At 36.7% G+C, this 27746-nt stretch overlaps 4 protein-coding genes across 18 annotated transcripts in view; 2 read left to right on the forward strand and 2 right to left on the reverse strand.

The window, feature by feature from the left end:
- Wdr62 (WD repeat domain 62) overlaps window positions 1-16634 on the forward strand; it is an 80715-nt gene extending 64081 nt beyond the window's left edge. For 7 of the 14 annotated variants that reach the window (XM_076532268.1, XM_076532236.1, XM_076532262.1 and 4 more), the window contains 10 exons: window positions 776-945; window positions 1118-1411; window positions 1487-1640; window positions 1894-4249; window positions 6580-6728; window positions 6804-7005; window positions 7089-7215; window positions 7466-7659; window positions 7903-7923; window positions 8913-12242. In XM_076532268.1, coding sequence (XP_076388383.1) covers window positions 776-945; window positions 1118-1411; window positions 1487-1640; window positions 1894-4249; window positions 6580-6728; window positions 6804-7005; window positions 7089-7215; window positions 7466-7659; window positions 7903-7923; window positions 8913-9298 — 4053 coding nt within the window. In that variant the 3' untranslated portion in view covers window positions 9299-12242. Of the gene's footprint in view, window positions 1-775; window positions 946-1117; window positions 1412-1486; window positions 1641-1893; window positions 4250-5711; window positions 5847-6579; window positions 6729-6803; window positions 7006-7088; window positions 7216-7465; window positions 7660-7902; window positions 7924-8912; window positions 12243-12894; window positions 15791-16565 lie in introns of those variants that run through there. The other 7 variants (XM_076532221.1, XM_076532227.1, XM_076532219.1 and 4 more) reach the window with 4 other exon arrangements.
- Window positions 12282-16983, reverse strand: GlyS (glycogen [starch] synthase). Its single transcript, XM_003700368.3, has 12 exons — window positions 16657-16983; window positions 15888-16044; window positions 15629-15813; window positions 15125-15321; window positions 14768-14960; window positions 14438-14700; window positions 14160-14370; window positions 13937-14073; window positions 13725-13857; window positions 13193-13579; window positions 12915-13121; window positions 12282-12822 (listed from the first exon to the last, which is right to left on the reverse strand). The coding sequence occupies exons 2-12, from the start codon at window positions 16024-16026 to the stop codon at window positions 12790-12792; spliced, it is 2085 nt and encodes a 694-aa protein (XP_003700416.1). The 5' UTR covers window positions 16027-16044; window positions 16657-16983; the 3' UTR covers window positions 12282-12789.
- Window positions 16984-17572: 589 nt separating this feature from the next.
- On the forward strand, window positions 17573-20011 carry rept (RuvB-like helicase 2 rept). 2 transcript variants are annotated; one of them, XM_003700448.3, is made up of 7 exons: window positions 17573-17705; window positions 18072-18185; window positions 18362-18796; window positions 18873-19305; window positions 19376-19644; window positions 19780-19885; window positions 19951-20011. In XM_003700448.3, the coding sequence occupies exons 1-7, from the start codon at window positions 17700-17702 to the stop codon at window positions 19974-19976; spliced, it is 1389 nt and encodes a 462-aa protein (XP_003700496.1). In that variant the 5' UTR covers window positions 17573-17699; the 3' UTR covers window positions 19977-20011. The 2 variants fall into 2 exon arrangements, with proteins under 2 accessions (XP_003700496.1, XP_012154235.1); XM_012298845.2 differs by having other exon boundaries at window positions 19954-20011.
- A 91-nt stretch (window positions 20012-20102) lies between these two features.
- LOC100884056 (uncharacterized) lies at window positions 20103-26276 on the reverse strand. The gene is made up of 3 exons (XM_003700447.3): window positions 25774-26276; window positions 20609-20740; window positions 20103-20543 (listed from the first exon to the last, which is right to left on the reverse strand). Exons 1-3 carry the CDS (start codon window positions 25880-25882, stop codon window positions 20509-20511), a joined length of 276 nt encoding a protein of 91 aa, XP_003700495.1. The 5' UTR covers window positions 25883-26276; the 3' UTR covers window positions 20103-20508.
- Window positions 26277-27746: the final 1470 nt, after the last annotated feature.

The raw sequence follows: 27746 nt of genomic DNA on the forward strand, positions 1-27746 counted from the left end.
AACTCTCCGCTGTCCTTGGACAAAGTGAGGGGGTAACAATAGCGAGTTGAAGCTCCAAACAGTAACGTAGCTAGTACCTTTGGAGCACAGGTTACGTCGTTAAAATATTAATATCATTAACGTAATTAGATGAGGCTCAGGATTAATCTCTTGCCTCTCTCATCTTTTCGTAATTTGAACATTTAAAAGTTTGTAAATACGTTGTACCTATTGATATTCTCGTATCTCCATTTTTCTCGAGGGAACATATATTATTCAATCTACATAACAATCATAGTTATGCTTATGACTGTTATATTAAAGTGTATCAGCGCTAGCGCATTACAGCGATAGGACATAATATATGCTAAAGTAACTCTATTCTTTGTTGGTAATATCAAATAGAAATGTCTTCTATCAAAATACTAGCAATTATATTAATTTTTGCGCTAATGTACTTTAAAAGTAAATGACCATCCTTCGCTTTCGTTTCTTTTCTGTTTTGGCAGGGTTCATCGTGATTTAGTGAATAGTGTAATCGCCCATTGAAACAACTTGCTGAGCAAGCTTGTCGTACAGTAATTCAGTCAAATAAGTCACCTATTAATTATTGCATTTGTTTCAATTAGCTTTTCAGTTGTTTATGTTCACTGCTTACGATTGTTGCCCACATATCTAACCCTATGGCGCATAAAGTTGTACTTTAAATTCACGCTTCAACAATTAATAACAATAATGTTAGACAGAACAAAAGGCATTCTTTTTCGTTTTTTGTTTTAATGTACGTGTGTTATAGGATCATGAGAGCACAGAACACGACGGGGATGTCGAGGATTACTCGGAAGGAGAGAATGGAACGACTGGTTCAGAAAAATCACATCATAGATTGATGTATTATCCTGCGCCAGAGGACACGGTGTCCAATCAGTTCACTGTAAACGCGATGGACGTGGAAGAGCTTCGAAGGTTAGTCTGTAGGTTAACATTTGCATAGAACAAAATATTCAGCGTGATAGTATCGCTGCGTGTTAATGTTTTTGAGGTACAAAGTCAACTTAAGGTTTCTTTAAAACGATCAAGAGTAAGTTATTAGGATCGATACAAGCTCTTTTAACCATTGATTCGTCGCTTCGCGTAGATCTCAGAGGCGACAGAAGAAACCCAGGAACGGAGAAAGTGGTCGAACGAGTGAGATGACCGCTTCTGGCAGTCAGGAGGACTCTGACTCTGAAGGAGGAGCATCGACTCCGAGCGCAGAACGAAATCCTTTATCCATGCTGTCGGAAGCTAGTTCGGAAGGATTCGATCAACTCGCTAAACAGAGCCATCGCGAAAAGTATCTCAAGAACGCTTTCGAATCTCTGAGCGGTGCCGAAGAACCTACGAATAGGAACGCGAAAACAACTAGTATCAGTTCTCAATTTCACGGAAGGTAGTTATTCGTCGTTTTATATGCTTTCAAATAAACAGTTTTGTTACACGGAGTAAGTTGAATGGACGTTTATAGACTTAGCGGTGGTGGTGACAATGCAGCTAATAATAAAGTTCGCAACGCGGCTGTGGTGAACGCGACGAAACAAGCAAGAGGCGATGCGGATGTCGTGAAGAAGCGCGAAGAGTTGCAAAGGCGAATAGAAGAAACTAGGAGGAAATTGCAAAGCGTAAGAAGCCTGTTACCTGCTTCATATTAATATTGTTGAATTCAAAACACCTCGAAATAAGTGTACAGAATTAGAAACGTAAATTCTTCATGGTAGAAGAGATTTGAAAACTTTTAGATGCGCCCATTATATATTTGGAAAATCATAAAGTAATTTTGTCTCTTCTGCCGTGAAGAATTGCGATTTTCGCAGTACGTTTTTCTAAAACGTTTTGTATAAAGACGTCAAGATTCGACTTTTCATTTCATAATAGGTTGGCTACAAATCTTTGTTGAAATCCAGTCAAAGTATATCGGACTTGAGCAGTCACATACCCGAGAAACACCATCGTTCCAACCGTCTGAGCACAGGTAACAAACCCGGTCAACAAACACACTACTCGAAACCGATTAATCCTTGCAAACCCATACCAAATCCAAAGCCCTCACTAAAACCTCAGCAACTCGTTAACAAAGTTTCGGGTGTGGGGAATGCGCTGTCCAAGCTAGATGTTCCAACTGAGAACTGCTTGTCCAAAAGTCCGACCACCTCGTGTATAAGCGACAAGACAAAGTCTCTAAATCGTCCGTTAACATTGACTCTAAAAAAAACTGAAAAGTATAAGCTGTCGCTGAACAAACCGAATCAATCGTTGCCCGAGTCGCCCGTATGCGAGGAGCTTAAGCTCCTTAAAGAACAGTGCAAGAAGAACGTGAGTCGATTCGCCAGGTTCGCTCAGAAAAGAAGATCGTGTAGCTATTTCATCGGGTTGAATGACAACGAAGAAGACATGGAGAACATAGCCAAATCTTTCGAAAGTTTGCCAGCGATGAACGAGCGTAACATCGAAAACTTGAACGATGCCATGGACGACGGAGACGAGGGGAATGGAAACTTTAGCGACGACTCTTTGGAAGGTGACTTCAAGAACCCTCCCCGACGATGCGTCAGTGATTACCAGATAAATGTACACATCGACCGCCGATCTGATAACCATCGAATTAATTCGTCCACGTATCAAACATTCCCGAAACGAATATTAACTGGCTCTCAAGAGAGTATATTATCAGATGCGTCTGTGGAGTCGTTCTCGAAAGGAAGCGCCGAAATCCTGGATTACAGTCACTATGATAATGACAGGCATTCCAGCGCGAGCTTCTTCTTGTCCCGTCGAAAGATGCAAGCCGGACGTAGCCAGGAGAGCATATTGACGGACGAGTCCGATTACCAGATGTTCCCGTTGCATGAGAACATGGACCATCGAAGTACGGAAAGTGTATTAACCGACGACTCCGATTCTTTAGTAAAATCCGCGCCACTCGAGATGTTGTTCGACTCTCATTACAAAAGAAAGAGACAGAACTCTGAAACTTACAGTGGCAATCCTAACAACGTCATAGAAGCATCGAACAATGTACAGAATTCTACGAACGATTCGACGTCCTGTAGAGCAGTGTTCAGATCCAAGTCCCTCCAAGATACGAGGATAAGCAAAGTGAGGAACGAGAATAGTTATACGGAGGATGATAACGTGCGACCAACGACCTGCATCTACTACGAATTCAATTTTAATGATCAGAACGACGGAAACGTTGAGATGAGAATCGGAAGCAAGTCAGACACTATATCGCGGAGCAATAGTCTGAAGGTGACCAAAGAGCCGCAGTCGATGTTGATCTTGAACGACTTTGTTGCTCACAAACCTCCAAAACCGAAGCGAAATTCTGTGCGGACGCAGAGTATGCGCAACAGAGCTCGCCCAGCCTGGAATAAATTCACCGTTGATTCTTCTCTCGTGAAGTCCGACTGCGACGATCCCGTGAACAAATCGGAGGCTCGAACGCCAAACGTGGACGCGAAATTGCAGGGAACGGAATCACTGCACGGTTCGAAAAGAATCGAACAGTTATTGCAATCATCAGGGTACTCTTTGCAATCCAACGAAGACAAAGACACTACGGCAACCAAGTTTTACAGTTTGCAAAATCGTCGTTCCTCGGATAAGGTTGACGTGTACGAAACTACCAGGCCAATGGAAAGTTTCACTTACGATCAGAACGATTCCTCTCGTCAGACTTGCTGCTTCGAGACGCAAATTCCCACGAAGGACACGCAAGAAACTTACGACTCTTTAGAACCTGGAGGTACCTCCTGCGAACTACAAAATACTTCCTCAAATCTATTATCCACGAACGAGCGAATCGACAACCTGGATGCTAGCGTCGATCTTAGAATCACCAGAGCCATCGAAGGAACTGTTAAACTGTTGTCGAAAGAGTTCGAAAACTTGGTCAGAAGGGAACAGTACTTTATGAAAGAGAAATGTCTGCGCATGACTCAAGAACCGAATGAAAATTTCGCGAAGCTCGAAGCCGAGAGGGATGGTAGATATTGTTCGATGAAACGGGATATAAGATTATTCTCCGGTGGCGAAGATAGCGATTTCGCGGACACGTCAGCAATCGACAAATCGATGATGGAGAGCGGTTCCTCGACGTCCGCTTCGAGCTGTACTAACTCGCCAAAGAGGATGTGGCCACCAGCCTCGCGTTGTCAGAGTCACATGAGATGGACTAAGACTTTGCCTACCATTAATCAGGCTATACTACCATCCAAGCATCTCTACGCAGGTACTTACGGAACGAAGGAAGAAGTGTCGTTCAGATCAGTGATGGGTCTGATCTACCCATCACTGGTCCAGATCTTGCCTTCTGTTCGTTATGTAGTGGATGTTAACGAAGTATATATGGTGTTTTTCGCTGCTCGATAATTGATCTCGAATTTATAATAAACGTTTGTTATAAAGAACATTCTCAGACAGAAGAGAAGGTCCTGCACGAATAAAGGAATGTCTCAGTCTAAATTTGAAAACACGTGTACGACACTCGTAGCAAGCACGACTACAAACATTTAACTCCTCAGCTATGATTTTAACTATATATTTGATTTAAACATATAATATTTGCGCTATTAGTTCGTCTTGTTAATGCAAGACAAAGAAAGAAAAACATTATAATAGCTGAAGAGTTAACTTCCTCCGTTCATGTTTTTCTTCGTACTTTATATGTGATTGTTTCATTCTGTACAGTTATTAGTAAATTATTATTGTATATTATCATTCGCCCAAGATATTATTAATTAGTTATTTTATTTCAAGACGGCAGCAACTATGTACTTTTCAGTTTTAGACAAATTTCTTTTAATTTTTGTTCAGCATGACACGCGATCGACAGCATGTTTTATCCTTATCATATATCCTGCTTCCTCATTCTATTATTGAACATTTAATATCCCATTTTGTTAATGAATCCTTTTGATCGAAGCTGATTATATTTTCTTATTTTTTGTTAGGAATGTTTATATAAAATTTTTATAGAAAACTATGATCAGCTTTCACTTCACATTTACTCGTATTTTATATTTAATCTTTAATACAGATATAACTAGCGATGTATGTTCAGTTTTAACGATGTTTTTAATTTAAATTATTTAAGTTACAAGATACAATAAAAAATATTCATCGCTAGCTATGTCTTGTTGCTTTATAAATATAGTGACTCGCGTATTTTGCTCACACGAGATTAATTATACTTATTATACTTAAAGCTTTCAAAGAATGACGCCACAAGATATTATTGGTTCGATTCTTAAAATTTTCACGTATCGCCATCTTTCTTAGAATTGAAAGGTATGTAAGTAAATATGCGAGTCACTGTACATAATCAAACACAAATCTTAACTTGTTAACTAGAGGTATATGCCATATTGTAATTCATGATTTCGCATATATTGCTTTTGCAATATGCATGAGAGAAAACAGCCTATATTCGTTTTTCTATCGTTCAAATCCATGATACACTATTTACACATAAGTACACTGTTCGAATTCTCTTCGATTACTTATATCGTTTGAAATTTTAAAGATAGGTCTATCTAAAATAATTCGAGAAAAAAAAACGAATCGGAGGTAAGTTTTCTCAATAAAAAAAAAGAAACACACAAATGAAAGATCACAAGTAAACAGAAAAAAATACACTAAAAATTGAGGTAAATAGTAGTTTAGTGCATGTGTGTGCGTGTTGTTGTCGACAGTTGGCAGTAGTGGGGGGCGAATCTCGTCAAAAGTTTTTGACAGCGAAGAGGAGGGGGGTGGCATGCGACGTGCCTGTTCGCTGAGTGATCTTTCCATCAGCCCGCCAAATAGGTTACTGCATGGTCCAATACAAGGTACCCTTTCATTGTGTCCCATGTCTGTGAGGGTCTTTCCAATACAATATAGCTAAAAACGTTCAAAGTAGAGGTATACGGGCTTTACGATTTATTATCGCCGTCACATTTTGGCATTAAATTCAAACTTGCCCTCTACTAATTGTCACAGTCACGATGAATCGCATTCGGTTTTTTGCAATGAATTTTGGAACGACCCCCGTATAATTATCTTTTATCGGAATCGATCGATATTTCAATTTTTAACGATATTTTCAAGATTCGGAAAAAGATTTAAAATTCATTCAAGTTCCATTATTGTTAATCGTTGATATTACTGTAGTGCAATCTCGCTATGACCCACCTGGACGGGACTGGAGGAAAGGGTCATGTAACTGGAACTTCTTTCATGCAGTGTTCGATTGCCGAAACTCTATCGTAAAAATTTACAAAATTGAAAGTTTCGAAATATTGGAATTGAAATTTCCAAATATTTTCATATGCTCTAATTGGGTGGTATTCGTGTTGTATTGAGAGGAAGCGTTATCGTCGCGCGCGTGCAAGTTTCATATAAACAGAAATTCTGTTCCAAGGGCCATATAGCGAGATTATACATGATTTAAAATGTCGAATAGTATTATTGTCCTTTTTTATTCTTGCATAAATAAGTATAGTTACGTTGCTACATATGTATTCGCTCGAAAAGTATTTAAAATTTCGAGTGGACTGAATTTTTTTTAACGATTGTTGATAGTTTCAGGAAAAGTAGGTAATAAGAACGTGAACATTTCGACGAGAAGTGGACTAGGAAATGCGAATAGCGGGAATCCGTCTCGGCACGCTTCGACGAAGAATCATTCTTCTCACATGACAAGAAGCAGTAGCGTTGGTGTTTTAAATCAGGTTCGTTCTGTACAAATCGTTGTTTTGTACAAAATCGTGTGTTTCTTTTCTCCTTAACGGCAACGTATTTTACAGAGTGATTCAGAATCGGACGTTGGAGCAGGAAACAGTAGAGGATGGAATAATCAGACAGGAAATAATCGAATGAGCGGATTAATGCGACCAACGATCAGTTCACAAAATAAAATAAATCATCAAATAAAATCGAACTCCTCTTCCAATAGTAATTTGCCGTCAGTTCTTAGAAGGAGAGGCATGCAGGGAGCATATTCGAGTGGTAAATTTTTCTTGAAAAATTGCAATGATTCGTTTTAGGGGAAATTTGCATTTACTTCGATTAATCTCCTCACAATTTTCTAGTAAATCTAAGTCAAGTGGGTAATCAAGAAGATTCTAGTTCAGAGGACACGTCTTCCAATGGAAACGGTGGAAAACCAGCGCTTCCTCCGAGACCTCGAAGCATCAGTATTGATCATTCTGCTACAAAGTGTGTTGCATTTCGCTTATTCTTTACTTAACACGTTCCTTTTCTGTCTGAACACTTCGCTGCACGATCCTTCGAATTTTTGCTAAACAAAGAAAGGCAACCGTATTATAATATTTTACAACATATACACCCGTTTCGCTTTCATCACGTTTTGCTTCGGAATTAAAATGAACAATATATTCCTCTAAAACGTGTAACCTGTTAATAAGGTTATAATAATATACACCGATATACGTTTACATTGTTGTAGCTTAAGTCTGCCTGGCACAACGGTGAGGAGATCAGGGTCGACGACAATTATAACAAACGGTCGAGGTGGAAATAGCACGATAGGACAAAACACGAGCAGAATGTCAACAACAAATAGGAATCAGTTAGATCCTAGCCCACAAGAGCTTCCGGTCAAAGATACCGATCGTGCCATCGATGTAGCAAGTGCTGAATGTAAACGTCCTATTTGTTTCTTCCTTTCTTTTCTTTTCATGTTCTTTATCACGATTCATAATCATCTTACCGTCTTCAAAGTGTAAGCATGCAAGATTGCAAAAAAGATATACTTACTATAACAACTTGTTGCTCGAAAAGAAATTTGAATTTATTGCTCGGTATTTCTACTTTTCTTTTTTTAATAACACAACAAACGACGTTGTAAGACATTAAAATCTAATGAAGATTTTACTCTTGCAGTAGGCACGGATAAATCATTAGGTAAACTAAAGACACCTATTGAGAATGCTGTCCTGTGAAAATAATAAAACTTTCAGTGTATTAAAAAATTTGTAAGTGATCATGCTATGGCAAAGCGAACAAACATTCAGACACAGAATCGTCACGGAGTTTAGAACAGACTAGTACCCAGTCTGTAGATCCGCTGTACATAACATGCTATACACGTTTATGTTCAGAATTATCATCGAACATTGAACGTTAAAAATATAATTATTTGTTTTCAATGTTTCGTCTGCTTTGAACGTTACATTAATCCGAAGAGATTTTTCATTCCAGAACTCATCTGATCGTCATTGAAATTCGATAGATTTACAAATTTTCGCTTAAATTTGTAAATAATGTATATAAATGTTACCTAACAAAGTCAGAAAGTTTCGTGTTACGCCAGTCATGAAATTACTCTTATTTAGATCATCTTCATAGACCTCGAAGAATTAGTTCTCTCATCGTTAGAATACTACCTAAATCTCTAGGTTTCACGATAGCATGGTCTCATTACGGATTTTAGAATCGATGTAACCTGCACGCTGCACGATTTCACTCATCCTTTCCTGCATAATGAAGCGAATGTTACATATTTGACAATTTTTATCTCAAGTATATTTTCGTTCAAATATTCAACCCATGCAACATCCGCTTCTATCTGTAACGTGTTGTTAAATCTCGGTTCAAGAACATTAGTTTTGTGTCAAGAGCAGTGATGGGCAAATACGCCCGCGAAAACGGTGTGCAAGGACGTACACTCGCAAGCACCAGTGAATATATACATAATTTAGAAATTTAAGAATTCGAACATTTAACTAGAGTTTAACGTAATAGTCAATAATTTACATGCACTGTGTACGCCCTTATTCGTCAACCCTTCGTCAGACACTTGATCCGTTTGTCATTGATTAAGAACACGTTAACCATCCAAACGTATTACCATAATTTCACCAATAATTCTAAGAAACATTTCCGTTTTCCAGTGTCGACGCAATTGTGCAACACGATCGCGGACGAACTAACGCGAACAGCGGACAACGTCGTGCAGTTGTACAAGCGTTTAACAATAGATAACGAAGACGATCCGTCTAGAGGAACCATCGACAGGGATACGATGCTAAGAGGCCTTGAATCATCGGTAAACGAAACGATGCGCACCTTGCGACTGGTCGTTTCCGGTGGCGATAATCACAATGACGGTTCGACAAGCGGAGACAATGTAACGATGAACGAGGCTGCCGCCAAGTTTCAGGAGCTACTTGCTGGCCAGGATCAAGGAAAAGTGGTTAATATGATGCAGCAGTACTCCGAGATGCTTCTGAACTTGATGCAGCAAAGAATGGGAGGAACGCAATCGAGCCATACGTAAAAATCCGTCCACCTTGTATGGGTTCTCTGAAGAGAGAACTACCAGGACATCCAGCCGCGGTGCACAGTTACTTATCGTATGTACCAACGTGTACAGCCTCTCTCGGGCTTTGTATACCCTCCCTAAAAAAGAACGCTTCGAGACACGCGTATTTCTTCATTATGGTCTCTCGATGTTTCCGAATTTAGATACGTAACTTCAAGATTATGCAGAACCGAGCGTTAAAACGTAAACAGCGTGTAATATGCAACTCGAATACAATTTTTTTTAACGCGTTGCTGTTTTAAAATTGAAGTAAGGAATTGATCGTTTGGAAGCGAGTATCGAACTTCCTTTTCTCGATCGTGAAACATTTTGAAAAATTACTGAAGAGATTAGAAATGAATGAAGTTATTCGATGGATGATCGTGTGACGTTACATCGTGTATTGGACGGTGTTTGTAGCCAAAGTTAGTAGAATATTTACGGGCAATTTCGTGCAAACAGGTCCACGAGATCCGCGGAAGTTCAAACGGGCTAATTAAAGACACGAGCGACACCTTGAACGCTCCGTTTCGAAACTTTTAATGTCTCGTTGAGACGAAAGCAGAAAATGAAGAAAGATTAACTGCGTGAAACTCACTCGTATCTTGAGGCCATACGCCGTAAAATGCCAATTAACTAAAGACTCTTAGACTAGTTTCCAGGCAAATATATATTATATATATATTTATCGACTATTTGCGGGATATTATATCATAATATTAGTCTTCTTGTTGTGTAACCAAAGGTTGTCTCTGCCTACGGTCTAAAAACGAGCCTCCCTTCCTTCCCTAACGTTTAAAAGCTTCGACGATTTAAAAAAAGTATGCAGTAAATGATGTGTAAACTTGCTAATATGAAAAGTTAACTTTCAATTAGTTTAGTTGAAATAACAAGAAGAAAATGGGTTTCGTAGAAACTTTGTTCGAATCGCGTTTGTCGAAAAACACGAGCATACGATTTTCTATTTTTCAATTCCGGTAATATCGAATGAAACGAAATAAAAATACAGTGCAGTTTCGTTATATGGTTGTGGACGGATTTTAAGGGCGAAAAAAAATTGTGAGCAAGGAACATGTCTGCGGTTCTTATAATTTTCTAATTTGAAAATAAAAATTTCTAGATTTGTAAATGTTAACATTTTTAAATATCAAAATACTTGAATTTCAAAATTTGTGATTTCAGTTCGTTTCTGTACACTGCGATAATATAGCAGCATTGTTAAAAGTCCGTATAAAGAGAAACTCGTTAAACAACCATATAAAGCAACTGCATCGTAGAAAATTTCATTTTAATCGAATCTACGACCGATCTTTGACTAAAAACTGTACTGCGTTTAACTAACTATCCTACTGCATATTTTCTCATAGAAATTACAAATATTTTTACACGTGAATACTGTCGAGCGAGACGAATGGCAAAAAGTTCCAAAGCACCGTGACAAAGCTTTCGACGAAAAAAGAAAAAAACGGGCTTTACTTAGGTTTCAAAGGAAGGAATTGTATCGAGGAATCAAAGTATTACGAGAACACGTATTAGTTAACGACTTTAACGTTTATTATAAACACGTGCGATTCCGTTTGTCCGTTTTTTATATATATATAATATATCGTATAGTTACTTTCTCCATTGTCCTCTGTTGTGTAAAGTTCTCAGATTCTCTGTATGTAATTGTATAAAACGTGCCATTTAGGTTTAACCAGCATCGTTCACGTATACTGCTTGTCTAGGCGTATGAACTAATTTTTGTTGATACAACGTGTAACATACCTTTAGTATCCTTTATGTGAATCTAAACTGTTTCTTATCGGTTATGTTATTTATAAGACGTTAGGTTAAAAAAGAATCTTATGACTAACTGTAATTCAGTATTGCTTTACAGGATTCGTTTCTCTACTTCTTCTCTTTTTAATTAATAACGCGGTATTCCGTTGCTTTTCTTGATCACATTTTGTTTTTTGGCGCGATAGATAATTTTTACGGAGGTGACTTTTATTCCTGAATGATACGGATCAACACTTTTGCCGCTTACGGAATTCGCGAGTAGACAGCATCGAAACATTACATCAAACTTAGGGATTTTACATGAAATTTCTCGTTTCGTTTCGAAATGAGACACGAAGTGATAGTGATCCACACACTTTTGGTCTCTTAATTTCTTCTTTCCAACTAGGACACTAAATAGCATCGAAGCAATTTTAGCTATACAGATTCATTTATAAAATCAAAAAGGCATCGATCATTGCTTCTAGCATTACACAGATGCAACGGCCACTCGTCACACAACCTAATCAATTTAAAAAATCAAAGCCCACTTTGACGGTGAAGGTGTTGATCACGTTTAATATATCATGATCGTGTATTTTAGAAATTTGAACGTTTTGTATTCGATGTCATCATTTTTCTAACGATACATCGTCGTTGTTAACCGCGAAGGCAGACGTGAAAAGGTGAAAAGAATATCGAATCTCATCTCATATTCATCTCCTCGTGTTTACCTAGTTTCACGTGGTAATGAACCATTCCAAATTTTCCACACACAAATACACACACACACACATACATACACATACACACACTCTCTCTCTTTATATATATATATATCTCCCTCTCTCTCTCTCATGTGTAATAACCATCAAAGACATTGAAATACTTTTAACTCGATCGCAAAAATAATGTTGATTTAGTGGCTTTGTATATTGTTGTACTTGTTATCTTTAAGGCGTATTGTTATGTAGTATGTTGTTCGTTTCTGAATCGTGTACATATTTATTTGAAGAATTTTTGCAGAAGACAAAACAGTTTTTGGTAATCGTGAAATGCCAAATGTAATGATTTCGTCGCAAGAAAGAATGTAACTTTTTAGCACTTTGTTTTGTATATTACGTTAATGATTAATAATATAATAATTCTTACAAACTGATCGAATCGCGTTTAAAATTTACAATTAAAAACCTAGACGTAACAAACTTTAAGAAGTTTTATTTTCAGATATCAACGCATAAAAGAATCACAGAGGAGCAATTATAGATCTTCCTGGTGTTTTGACAACTAAAAATCTCAAACTCTTTTGCGCGCGCTAATTTTCATAAAAATATAGCTGTCTTTATATATATAATAGGAACACTGGCTAAATATACGTATACATATATAACATCAAATATAGTTCTCAAAATACAACAATATTACTATTTCAAAACGCGGGGGTATGATTCGTGGAAGACTTATTTGTAACGATTTTACGTGTCATGTGTAAATACTGTTCTGTTATGATTGAATTTTTCGCGAATGTATGTTACGGAAATAACGATGAGAAACTGCAAAAATGAAATATAATGAGTAGCTTATTGGTTAATTTTTCTCGTAGGAATACCATACTGGTCAAATTGTTGGCACTATTATCGTAAAGTCTTCACGTCTTCATCTAGTATGAGTTATCGTTTACTGTCCTTTTCAATTATTTCAATCGTTTATCTACCATTTGTTTGCCGCAACTCCTCTAGCTGTAATTAGATAAAATAATAATTTAATATTTGAAACAGAAAAGTTAGTAAATTGACTTCAAAATAATATAGTTATAGATAACATTAGAAACCTCTTTCTCGTCGTCAACTTCGTCTTCATCTTCGTCATCAGAACCATGAACCGAAGCAGCCGGAGTAGTGTGTCTGGAAGAAGAGGGTGATGGCGGTTCGCTAATAGGTCTGGGATAGCTAAAACGACCTACTCCACCTTCGGCGTATTCAGAAGCTAGTTCAGGATAAACGGCTATCAAAGCTTTCATTCTGGCTTGACGATAATACTGCAAACAGCAATGAAATTAAAATGAACTCAATTAAAAAATATTAAAATTCAAACAGAATATGAACTAACGATGCCAAGATTTCTCCAGTCAAGAAGATCGCTAAGACGTTCAGTACGATTTCTTTGAATAATACGTTGCCGACGACTGAGTCGTGCAAAGTCAAACATGTAATGGGCAAGTTGTTGAACGGTACTCTCCAAGCCAATGAATCTTCTATCCACGATATAAATACCATAACTCATGGGATCGGCTATATGTTCCTGCATAAAGCATCCGAAACCAGATAGATTCGTAGTTATACTAGGAATACCCATAACAGTACATTCCGCTGGAGTGTATCCCCAAGGTTCGTAATATGAGGGGAAAACTCCTAAGTGACACCCTCTGACGAATTCTTCATAGTCGAGACCAAATAATGGATTTGTCGATGATAAAAATTCTGGATGAAACACTATCTAAAATATGAAATAGCAATTAGTAGTAATTAGTAGCCATTGTTACAATTCAACAAGTATACTTTTAGCACCGAGAACTGAAAATATGTTCATGTTCAAATGGAGTACTATTCTATAGATAACATGATATAATGATTCCTGTTACCTTGACCCGATCATGAACTGTATTGAAAAGATTGCATCTTCTGATAGCATTTAAGACCGGGTCGTTCCAATCGTCAATCACGTTATGCGTGGTAATTGGGGGTAATCCGTTTCTTTGTAAAGCGTATAAACACCTACAACACGGAAGTCACAATTCAAATACTTTTACTATAGCTACAATTTATATTTAAGTTGGTTAAATTAAAATACTACCGTTTAATCTTAATAGTGTCTTCTTTCTGTAAAAGATCTTGAGCATCGGGCATGCGACCAGAAAGACATAATTCGTACATACGTTTTCCTATTTTCTGTTGTATGTCATTGATTGTGTCTCTCAATGATTTGGTAACCTTCAATGAGCAAAGTTTACTGTTATCACTTTGAGAAATTAAAAAATTCTCAAATAAAATAAAAAAAAAAACATTTGTTAACTTACAGCATGACCTCGTAACGATTCTACGTTAAAATTATTAGTACGCGCTGGAAAAATAAGGAAAGCGACTACAGTTATGTCGGGTCTAGATGATTTTAAATAGTGATTTAGTCTGGCTAAAGCCTCGATAAATATATCGGCGCCCTTGTTTCCAAATTCATATCGTCCAGCAATAAAAAAGTATAAAGTTTTATCCAAGTCGAAATCATAATGTCTAAAACGATAATGCAAAAATTTAATAAGAAGAAATACGACATGAATACCTTATTAACGATACGCACCCATAAAAATGTCCCCTAACAAATTCGTGTATTTTTTCTTTACTGACAGCATGCAAATTTTGAAATTCGTGTATCGCCGCAAATTTCTTTACATTTAGACCATTTGGTGTAATTATGTCTGGCTTTCGTTTCAACAAATGTTCGGCTTCGAAACCTGTTATATCTGAAACGGTCGTAAATATATCTGCTAGGTGCGTGGCTGCTCGTTCCATGCAATACCTGTGGTAAATCTGGCGTTTGCCTGCCTCTTCATCAACATTAAACTGTAAAAGAATAACCATAAAATACCATTCTAATATTTTCCAATATTCTTATTATTAGTATTCGTACTTGATCTAAATTATTGTAAAAGTCAATCTTTCCTGCACAAAGATATCTTCCAAGAAGAGTAGCGTGCGTAGTAAAAACTGTAGCTACGTCCACGTGCCTAGTTTTTAATGCAATTAAGCCTACACCTGCTTGCCATTCATGACAGTGTACCACTACACGAGGTGGAACATCTGAATATCCCTCTGCAGCTTTTCTAAAATTTTAAAAATTATTTACAATATAGTAGAAAATAAAAACGAATAACAGATTTTCGTAAAAACAATTGTCCGAACTTTAATATCTTTAAACTCCAATTTTCCAAATATTTAGCGCCATCAAAGACCATATAGCTAAATTATACTCTAATATAAAATTTACCTAAATTCAGTGATAAATTGACAAACAAGATAGCCAAGGATAACTGCATCGTTTGCTTCTATATCAAGATGAGGTATTCCAAGATTACATGTGTTCCACAATTCCTGTTTGTATTCATCCAATTTCCAAGCTGCACTTCCAATATCGAAGAGAATTATTTGTGGATTTCCATCGACTAGCCATGTCCCTGTTACCACCTCAATAAAAGCTCTTATTTTGTGATAAAATAAATCTTCCTCGTTCTTAACTTTGTATAGATTTTGTAGAAAACAGAATGAAGCACATAATAACTACATAATTGACTTATGAAGATAGCTGCCCTTGAATTAATTCTAGCCATGTGCCTGGACCACAGCCAAATAGTTATTCTTAGAACATAATAAATTATTTTAGCATTGTAAATATGTAATGTTGATTGAAACAAAAAATTGCTTTTTACAGTCTATATATAATTTATTATGTACTTTCTTCTGCTACTTTTTTCAATCCCTTATTTACACCTACTTTAAATCCTTGGTCACGTAAAACTTGAACAGCTATATGCAATGGATTATTATTTGGAAAGTCTGCTTCCTCCACTTCAGTTCTAGCTGAAGTTTCCTTATATGGACCAATAAGACAATATTGATCTCCCATTTCCTCCGTTGACACAAAAGCTTTTGAACGTATTACCGTGTATATACCACCAACTAACAATAAAGTATTTCAAAATAATTGTAAAGAATTTAAAAGTTTTTATCATACTTTAATAAATGTTGTATACCTTTGTTCGCAGCTTCCCATGCAACTTCAAAATTCCATCGATTTTCATGTTGTGCAGTGTATCCACGATCCATAAATTCAAGTAAATCATTACTGCTGTCCATACGATAAAATCTTCTAGATACACGTTCCCTTGACATTTTGCTGACTCTTAAGGTCTATATTTACATAACATAAATTTAAATCGGTGAATGTTTACATTGATGCAATACTGTATTTCTAGAGATTTGGAATACACATAAGTATTATGTATGTAATCTATTATTAATTATCATAAAAATAAGTATTCTTAATTAATGTATTTTTAAATGTATATTTCAAATTCTTTTTACATATATTTTTATTAAAAAAAATAAAAAATTTATTTTATAATTATATAAAAAAATTGTATATATCAAAGAAATATTCAGTTTATTTTAAAACTGTTTAAATCATAAAAATAATGAAACATATTATCATTTATATGAATTAAAACTACAATAAATAATTCGATATAACTTTCATTTCGCTTTAAAACGATGTTAAAGAATTCTTTTATTTCAAAATCAAGATCAAAACGGTAGAATTACAAATTGAACGCGTGCACAAGTTCATCGATGAAATATTAGTATCAAAAGAAGCACGTTGATTCTTCAATGAGTTTATTCGAGGTCAATGACAGCGCAAGGTAATTTTATAGGGGTATGCCGGCTCCATTCAAGCACACGATGAAAGAGATCTTCTTCCATGACACTTGCCGAAAATGAAACACGGCCGGAAATTATACTTACTTCCTCTTGAAATAATGTTTCACGACAAAGAAGAGAAAAGACGAAGAGCAGGTGTGGACGGACTCACGAATAACTCCACGGTCAACCTCGCGTGAAGGTCACCACAAACTACGAAAGGTCACAAGGGCTCAACGGAGCTTGAGTCGGCTTCCCGACCTACTTTGAACCCGACGAATCTTCGACGATTCACTGATAAAAGCATTGCTTGAATTTCTGTCGCAACAACAGATGGCACGAGATATCTCAAAGTTTGAGCGGCTATAAAATCGTTTTTGGCTTATGATCAGTCTTTTTCTTCCGATGACGCGGGTACGTGCCACCAGGATACAAGAACAAGTAAAATACACACATTCTGATGCAGTTACTAATGCAGTTTATTTTCGGCAATAAGGAATATGTATGTATGTAAATTGCTCTATAAATGCTATATTATGCGAAAAAAATTATACGAGAGAATTCAAAATGTTTAAACGTTTAAACATCATTTACTATTTTTATTTATTTGTTAAATGTAAATTAGATATACAATAAATTTGTTTGGTCATATAATTATAAATACTTGTTTAAATAATCAAATTAAATGTAATCGTGTATTTATCACGATTAAAAAAATACAAATTTTCAATTTTCTTATAATGTACAAGAAGACTCAGTCGTCGTTTATTTTAAATAAATATTCATTTCAAAACATTAATACGATATTTGAAAAATTAGTGATTGTAAGATGCATTTTTTCAATTTCAATTTCTATGCACTTTTCAAGGATTTGAAAGTCGCAGAAGGAACAAATGAGTTTGAATTTTTGTTAATATTTTCCCGCCATATTGTTGCAAAAACAACTGGTAAGCTATGTAGAATTTATTAATTTCAAATTTCTTCGTCAGAGGACGCTCATGTAATGTGTATCGTATGTAACTACAAGTTGTTCCTCTAATGTAAATTCATGAAGTTTGAACCGCGTTTCAGCAGACTATCGAAGCAATTCAAAAAGCTTGGTTTGGTGTGGTTCAGTTTCTATAAAGACACGTGGAAAAACAATAAATATGGCGGTAAATGTTTGATTATGAACTATTTCGGATTAAAATTATTAATTATTTATAGCATTTTATATTTACAATTGATGATAACATTAGCATCCGTAGAATGTTATTGCTACATTTATACCGGCTAACCTATATACGGAGATTGTATGTTGTTAAACGATTAAGTTCTACAAAATTTTGTTTTATTTAGCTATATGTTATAACAAAAATTAAATTGTGATATATTATTTATATTATTTTTTACTTCTCTTTCTGCAGTGCATGTAAAACATGTTGTCATGACAACTACAAGTTTGATCTATTCTCTATGAATTCCATAGTAAGCGTAACATGTTATTGTACTGTACTAACATTACCATATTTATATTTCAGGCTGCAGCAGCTGCAAAGGTTCAAGAAGTCCGCGAAATTACCAGGATAGAAAGAATTGGAGCACATTCCCATATTAGAGGTTTAGGTTTAGACGACAGTTTGGAACCTCGACATGTAATATACTTATTATTATGTATGGAGAGGGGTATCCTATAATAAACAAATTCATTTTGTTCAAAGTTATTTTTGATTTAATAAGAAAATCTATTAACTATTGCATCTATTCATTGTAAGGATACCCTATTGCAATTACTTATTATCTATTTTATTAATTAAATAGAAGTTTTTAGGTATCACAAGGAATGGTTGGTCAGCTTATGGCACGTAGAGCTGCTGGTGTTGTATTAGAAATGATTAAAGATGGTAAAATAGCAGGGCGTACTATACTACTAGCAGGGCAACCTGGTACTGGAAAGACTGCCATTGCAATGGGAATGGCACAAGCTTTAGGAATAGATACTCCGTTTACTTCAATGGCAGGTTCAGAAATATATTCTTTAGAGATGAGTAAAACCGAAGCCCTGACTCAAGCTATTAGAAAATCTATCGGTGTTCGAATTAAGGAAGAAACAGAAATTATAGAAGGTGAAGTAGTTGAAATTCAAGTGGATAGGCCAGCTACAGGTGTTGGTGCCAAAGTTGGTAAACTAACGCTGAAAACAACAGAAATGGAAACAATCTATGATTTAGGAAATAAAATGATCGATAGTCTAATGAAGGAAAAGGTATATTTTTTTCTATCCAGATCTGAAAACTAGAATATTTTCAGAAATTATTTCCTTACCTATTTATTTCTCTTAGGTACAAGCAGGCGACGTAATAACAATCGACAAAGCCACAGGAAAGATTAATAGACTTGGTCGATCATTCACCAGAGCTCGTGATTACGATGCAACTGGGTCACAAACTCGTTTTGTACAATGTCCAGAGGGTGAATTGCAAAAACGCAAAGAAGTTGTCCATACAGTAACGTTGCACGAAGTTGATGTTATAAATAGTAGGACACATGGATTTTTGGCGTTATTCTCTGGTGATACTGGAGAAATAAAGTCAGAAGTACGAGATCAAATAAACGCGAAAGTCGCCGAATGGCGAGAAGAGGGAAAGGCTGAAATAGTTCCAGGTGTCTTATTCATTGACGAGGTTCATATGCTCGACATCGAATGCTTTTCATTCCTCAACCGGGCGCTCGAAAATGAAATGGCCCCTGTTGTAATTATGGCTACAAATAGAGGTATTTTCTTCCACTTTATTTTCAAATATTGTATTTTATTTCGACTAAAATTACTTGTTGGCTTTTACAGGTATTACAAGAATCAGGGGAACAAATTACAAAAGTCCTCATGGGATTCCTATAGACTTGTTAGATCGAATGATTATCGTTCCTACAAGTCCGTACCAAGAAAAAGAATTGAAGGAAATTTTGAAGATAAGGTGTGAAGAAGAGGATTGCGAGATGGCAGACGATGCTTTAACAGTTCTTACCAGAATAGCGTTAGAAACGTCATTAAGATACGCTATTCAATTAATTACAACTGCTTCTCTTGTCAGTAGGCGAAGAAAAAGTACCGAAGTAATTTTTGTTGCAATGTTCACTTTGTAATAACTTTTAAACGGATAAAGTTACATTAAATACAATAAAGATTTACTTTATAGCTTTTAACAATTGCAGAGACATTTAATATAACTTTTATATATTTAATTACAGGTAAATATCGATGACGTTAAGCGTGTTTATTCGCTGTTTCTTGATGAAAATAGATCGACACAGTTTCTCAAAGAATACCAAGATGATTTCCTATTCAATGAAATGCGTAAGTAATTCTTGTAAATAAAAATTGCATCAATCATATTTCTTTATAAAACCTTCCTGTTTCAGAAGACGAACCTATGGAAATATCATAACTATAAATAAATGAATTTACGACTTTGTTCATTAATTGTTTATAATTTTTTACTGCATCATTCCGTAACAATTCCGCGAGTTATTGGTCAAGATATATCGAATATTAAATGACTATAAACGTGATATCAGAAACGATGGTTATATTTCAAATTAAATACAAAAACTTAACAAATTTTGTCTTTATACTTGCTACAATTTGGTTTAAAAAGTTTTGATTTTACGTTCGCGTATTATAGCTGTTAATAAATTTACAAAAAAAGAAAACAGAATTAACTAACGTTAATCATAGAGGTAAATTAATTTTTGGTGTAAAGTTTCTGTTACTGCGTGAAACGCAATATTCAACGTATCTCTATCTCACATTTGTAAACAAAATTAACTTACAATCTACGTGAATTACAGTTACAATCGTACGCTGACGTACAACGTTAACAAATTTACTATCTCATCGACGTAGTCTTCGAAAACGCAGAAAAATTTATCACGATGAGCTCGAGGAGATGTCAGTTGGTAACTCGTACCCGTCGTCGTTTACCTCATGTTCTTTTTCTCTTGATTCTTCTTAACTGTAAAATATATTTTTACACGTGCAATAATTATTGCCTGATCGAATGATTTTCATGTTACTTACTCGTTATAAGTTTTAGTCCACCCTCTGGCTTGAACGATGACTGGGCCTTTTTATCCTTCGATATGAATCCCAAACCGTATTCAACCTTATAAACCGGAAGAGGGATTACCGTGGATGAAACTGGTACCATCACTGTAAAAACGAGCATGTTTTATTTTAAAATTATATGTATATAAATTGTGGAATCTCAATATATGGCACTAAGCGGTTGTAGAAGCGAACATGATCTACATAAACTGAACTTGGAAAATTTGGAATTTCTAAATCTGCAAATGTACAATTATTTATCTATTCCCTACAATGATGAAAGAGTGCCATTAATGCGTGTAAAAGTCGCTCCGCATATCATATAAAAGGAGGCATATAGTGAGACTCCACTATATTACAGAACGTAGTGACAGCAAGTAGTCTTGAATCCTTGTTTACGTTCTTGAATAATCGTTAAAATTCTTTGGGACATAGACAAATTCTGACTGGGGTACGTAACGTTAGAAATGCAACAAAGAACGTCGAAGAATCGAAAAGGTCAGAGCGCGTACACGGTGAAGGTATTAGAAGGTTTTGGATCGCGCAACTATTCCGTCAGTTGGAATGCCGTACTGAACCGTATCGAGTGATATTTACGCGAATTAGTTATCATACCAGCAAACAAGTCACAGGATCGATACAATGAAAAGTTACATACAATAATCGTTGTATTTTGTATCTTCATTTGTCGAATTCCTCGAGTACTAATACATACGATGTAAATTGGTTTTCTTTGGTCAGGAATAAGTTATGGCGATTTTGAAAACTTGGTGTTGTCATGCACGAGTAATCGTTTTAAACTTATGCAAACCGTACAATTTCACTCGGTAATTTTGAGAACAATGAACTAATAGTATTCATGTGCTATAACGAAAAATATTTTGTTTGATAGGTTTTCTACCAGTATTGCGCAACGAAAGGCGGTAACTTTTTAGTTCCTTTTTATATTGAACAGGAGAGAACGTTTTATGTATACCAGTTTTAGCCTCGTCGATTTAATTAAGCATACCACCCAACCTTGCGTTATGCAACATTATATAAGGTGTCCCAAAATACTTTACACGTATCTTAAAAAAATAAATTCAAACGACGAATTATATTACTAAGTCTTGTAGGACACTTTGTTTCCGGAAAAAAATGATTTCAAAGTACCATATTTAAATTTTTAACAACTGTTAAAAATCTTTATTTTATATAAAATAGACAAACGAAAATTTTATTCTGTACTTTCGATGTATTATATTTCTTTTTCCACGAGGAATCGTTATTATTTAGATTGTAGTATCTTTTTTGCAGTATATATAATGTTCGAACGTTTCAGAGAATATTTCTGCATCAAAGTTAATTGCAGTATTTGTTAAACAAACAGAGTACTCTACGGAAAAGCCTATTAATACCCTTTTAAACTCTTCGTTGTCGCGGCTATTGACCGAAAACCAATCGATAGGTCTCTGATCGTTAATAATGCATTCGTTAGTCAATTCGTTAAAGTTTAAGAGTATCGTCATAAACAGAAGGCTAATATTATGAAATAATATGAAGCGTGTTCTAATATTTTAAATATCCTTAGAATGTTAAATAGTGGCAAACAGATCTAATTTGAGGCGTTTTAAATCGAGTGCAATTTTATTAAGCAAACAAAGAGGCAAAATTACATTGGCAAATACAGTTTGTCGCTTATATTGCGACGTTCTGCACTGTTATTCAATGTTTCAGGAATAGTTTCAATGATTCTTCCAATCAAAAGTGTTCCATAAGTTAAAGAAACAAATAAAAACCACTATCGTAGACTCTGTCAGGTTCTCCTTAGGTTTTCTCCGAATTTCTGCGGAGTTGTTAGGTCTCCTACACCAGTGGTAATACCGCGAGTCTGACGTAAAAGTATTTAGTTAAAAAATGATAGTTGGTAGTTTCAGTCTAAGCACCGTGTTCATTTCGTAAGATCACCGGCACTCGAGTGTTGAACTTGCGAGTTGATCAACCTTTAAGCACGCTCCAAGTTATTGCCGGAGTTTCGTTAAGCAATCACGGTGTTTTGCAAAGTAGAAAGGGCAACAATTGACACGAATATCTTTCAGATGTCCCAGCGTTCCACTATCACGGTGCAGCTCAGGTAAATCCTTTCGAATCGCTGATTCGCGTGACGATTGCGCTTCGTGCAACATTACTGCAATCGCTTCGATCCCTCTCGTTCCTCCGCATCTCGCCTTCCTTTTCCTCTCTAATCGTGTTACGATAGTCAAGGACGATTCGTTCAAGATTCTCTGCTATCTCCTCCGAGTAGTTTTCCCGTGGACGTTAGCAGGATTTACAGATTTGCTTTTCCGGTACCTCGCGATCGGATAAGAGATCGTGAACGAACGATACATGGCTATACATATAGTCGGGAACGAAGTACGTCCGCGAACCGAGGGAATGGGTTTATTAATCTTCGCCCGCTGAAGGAAGCAAAGTGGAGAGTTAAAGCGCCTCCAGAACCGAACCAACATCACTTCGAGGCACGTGTTACCGCACAGCTTCTTTCGTTATTTTTCTTTTCTGGAACATTGCTGCATATACTATAATGATAATAGTTTCTGGGGTTGACCATTAAAATGTATCGAGAGATTTACTGTCCATCTTATTTTCTAAAATTACAAAATCTTGTTGTTTCGAAATCTTAAAGTCGTAGCTCTTTTTTAGAACGCGTAAAGTGCGTAATTGCGCAAGACGCGTTAGATGCTCAAGGTGCATCGTCGGTTACATACATAGAATAGATAGCAAAGGATGTACAATGTGGGTAGTCCGTTGCATTCAGTAGATAGCATAAGATGCACGAAGTATGTCATCGATTACATTGGATAAATAGCGTAAGACGCATGAAGTGTGTCATCGATTGCATTAGACAGATAGCCTAAGACGCATAAGGTGTGTCGTTAATTCTATAGAGTAGTTAGCATACGATACATAAGTTGCGTCATCAATTGTATCACGATGTTTCTACAAATAGCATAAAACGCGTAAGATGTGTCGCGAGTTGTTCGATACAAGGTGTAACGCACGCAAGATCTTTCGATTTGGAATGTTAAAAAATGGTTAAATAATTTATATGCATTAAAGTTGCCCGGTAAAATCGATTAATATTATAATTTCTTCGAAGGCGCGGTATAACGACGAATTTCCATTGATAGCAGCACCGATTAAACGTAAATTACCGAAGTGTTTCAATTTTCTATCGGAATTTTAATCGCGCGTTGATTCTCGGTGCGCGCGGTTCCATATTAATAGAGAAGGAACATCTCAGGGCTATTAAGAAGTCGATAACTCAATGTTACTAATAATCCAATAACTCGAAGTTACTAATCGTCCGATAACTCAATCTTCCTAACGGCCTAATAACTCAATGGCATTAGCTTTATTAACTTGCCCATCCAAATACTAGCCGTGCCCGGTCGAAACATATTTCTGATCTTTCGATGTTGTACTCGCACATACGGACGTAGTCGTAAAACATTCATGGTACGACAAAAAGAACTTTAATAATAATAAATGAGCGTAAACGTTAAACACTTTTCAACTTAACACGTTTCGTATCACTAGCTCTTTCTCATTTTGTTTTCGCGATCAAGCGAAAGAACACCTTCGTCCGTTTAAATAAAGATACGACTTTGATAAACGTCGAGGAGTAGCGGTGACCCACGCGGTATAGAACGCGTTAATGGTCTCCTGGAGAAAAAGGAGCATCGAGGGAGGAGACACACGCGTTTGTGCGAGCCTAGATCATACGCGAGAGAATACACGATCTACTTTGATCGTATCCTCGTGGCCTCGCTATAATCGAAGCCCACGCTATTCGTAAACTGACGTTATCGTCCCGTTATTCTCACCTGTCAAACTCAAGGAAATTCGGATGTTTCGAGATCGCCCTTTATTTGGTCAACGACGAGTTACGAACATCATTCGATAAACTGTTCTGCCCACTATTTGCTTTTTTCATTTTTAACGATCGAGTAATGGGTTTATGTACGTTTCATCCGTTCGACATCGTAGCGAAACTGTTGCTCCATTTTATCGCGACTTATGTCGTATAATAATAGCTATTTCTTCGGATAGAAGTTTAAAGAAAAAATCCTACGTAATATTCCGTGTAACAATTGCAAATTGACCGCTAGGACTTGTATGCAAAAGGATGTCAATATGTATAGAAACATTGCGTTAAGCTTTGGATGTATTTATCAGCTTTCTATTCATCTTCGAACGAACGGCCGGTGGTACGAGACGAGTAACAGGACAAACATGGTACAAGAAATCAACGAGTTATCGGTGTTGTACAAATTAGTCATCGGCTGTTAGATCACACCTGTTCATCGAAGTTCACGCAAGTGTACGTAACCGATTTCAGAATGTTGGAAGAATCCTTAACAATTTATTCACCGGTTATCGCATTTTACATCAGAATCTATATTATTAAATTAACACTTAATACCTTTTAAATCATCATCATTCCTAGTGTGAATAAATAAAATTCATGATTATAAGCATGAAAATAAATTTGTTCACGAATAAAAGAATAAATGAGAGTACCGTCTGATATCCATAGGATAAAGAGGAACTCGAGTGTATCAATTTGTCGAGTCAACAATTAAGGTGAAAGTTTTTGTAGATGTTTCTCTCCGACCAAGACCTCGATCTTCACCGAGATCAGAGAAAGAGAAACTGAAACTTTCAATTTTTTAAGAAATCGAAAGGCTCGTTATCACGAAGCACCAATTAAGCAACTTCATTTTGCTATCCCTTATACAGATATCGCGAAAGAAAATCGATATAGCGAAAAGTCATTTAGAAGGAAATGTTCAATGCTTAAGCGATAAAAACGTGTATCTAAATAGAATGTCAGTGTCGAAGTTAACGAATCGATACTGAACTCGTTAAAACTATTTCAAGTGAATATTTAATCTAGTTCGCTGCTAAATCCGTCTCATTCACGTTCTAACATTTCAATTTATAATCAACGAATAGTAACACGTAACATTTTCCGTTTTTTCAACATTGAAAATTTCCAATCACACAATTTATTAATATCTGGTGTGGAAAGTAAAAGAAAGGAAGAAATTTCAATTTAAAACGACGGAAAAGAAATGTTTGAAACGTTAACTCACCCGGTTCGAAAACGTTGTCCTGATTTCTTTTGTAAATTGTGGGTTTCGCGTGTGTCATCGCGATCACCGCAAGAAAACAGACGAAAAGAATTCTCAAAACTGTTGACATGATATTCACACGGGATAGAATCGTTTTTCACGAAACAAGCACCACCGATCGAAGAGAATAAAGCTCGTCGCCGAGTACGTTCGCTCGTCGATGTTTGGACCGGCACTACGCGCAGCAAAGACTAAAGAGGCGAAAACACTTGCCACGAGTGGGGAAAGCTGCGAATAAACAACAGAGAATTGCCACTCTCTAGTTACTCCTAGTCGAACTCGAGCAATATCGACGCTTTTCCCGCTTTCCTCTGTCCCTTACATCCGCTTACGAGTATCGAAAAAGCCTCTTTTCGAAATTTTCAACCGAAGATGTCCTGCAAATAGAACGCGTTCATTCGTATATCGACGCGAACATCTTGAAACACTGAAATTTTCGAAAGATCGTTGACAAAATATACCGAGCCTTCGAGTTCGATTCCGTTGAATTTGGAAGAAACGGAACAACGAATGAATGGAAAGGAAGCGAGGCCTACGATAAAGCGGAAAAGTCAGGTAGCGAGGTAAGGAGAGGGCGTACTCGAGGAATCGCGAAAGGAGTGGTCCAAGGATTTATATTAATCATTTCTCGTGCTCGTCACTCGTTGGTCCTCCGCCTCGCACATTCTTGACTAACGACTACCAAGCACGAGCAACAGGAAGCTCGAGGCTCGTGTCATACGTGGAAAAATCTTGACGAGCCTGCCATTTCGCGCCTTTAACCCTTCCGTACGAATCAAGTATTCCACAGGAATACAGAAAATCTTTTTTATTTCGATACAATACGTATCGAACCGTTATTTGCTTTTGGAACTTTACCGTGGAGTCTAGGGAAAGCAAGTTATGTCGTAGGTACTAGAATGTAGGAAGTGCCTAAGCAGAAACGAGGGGGAAAGCTCATAAAAAACGGTTAGGAGACCGTAAGACGATCCTGAAGAAATCCTGATAACCCTCAGGACTCGCTAACGAATCAAGGGAGATCCTATATACATCATTCAAATTTGACATTATATCTTTATCAACTTTTTACTCTGATTTTGAATAACAATTTTTTGTACGTACTTGAAAATACGTACAACAACGTATACTTGAAATTGTATTATTTCGCGAGAAGTAAAGGAAAGTTATAGATGCAATTTAGGGATCGAATTCGGGGGTAAGAAGCGTGTTGCCACGCACTGGTCGGTTTCGCTTTCAAAGGAACTAACGCGTTACGACAGAATTTCTGCGATGATTTTCGAGAGACGCGAGATCGTGGGTGGGATTTGTAAAAGCAGAAATGACGCGTCAAACTCGTGCCACTCTGCGAGACAAGGGTTGAAAAGAAAGCGAGGAAAGTCGGGGAAAGGAAATAGGAAGCCCTGCCGTGGCCTCCGGGTTCCGCGGCGTGAATAGCGAATAGCAAAGCCGAATAGAAGCCACGGTCGTTCCTCCTCCAATCTCTCTGAATCCTTTCACTTTTTAACCCAGTTTCCATTGTTGGACAGCTAGGTCGTTCCTGTCACGCCTGCCGACTACCGATTCGAACAGTCTCGTAATTAACGCTGTATCGCCGACTTCCTTTTTCCTCCCCGTTCTCTCGAACCGCTTTCTTCCCTCTCGCGACTTTCCACGCGGCTCGCGCCTAGAACAATGCGTTTTCACGCGAATTTCACCAGATCGTAGACCGATCCGTCACGCGATCGGAATATTCTCCAACAATTTTTTCTTTCGCGTGAACGAGCGACCAAGAGGGTGCTAGATAGGACGTTAACCCTTTACCTACAACGCGCTCCCACTGGAAATTCTTTTCCGCGCGTGTATGTATGACTAGCGTTCGCGCATAGTCGAACCAAATATTTTTCTCGCTAAACAAATTTTACGAACGTATGTTACTCGTTCTCCAGTTAGTTCTT

This window comes from Megachile rotundata, chromosome 1 (genome assembly GCF_050947335.1).
Source record: "Megachile rotundata isolate GNS110a chromosome 1, iyMegRotu1, whole genome shotgun sequence".
In the NCBI taxonomy this organism is placed as follows: domain Eukaryota; kingdom Metazoa; phylum Arthropoda; class Insecta; order Hymenoptera; family Megachilidae; genus Megachile; species Megachile rotundata.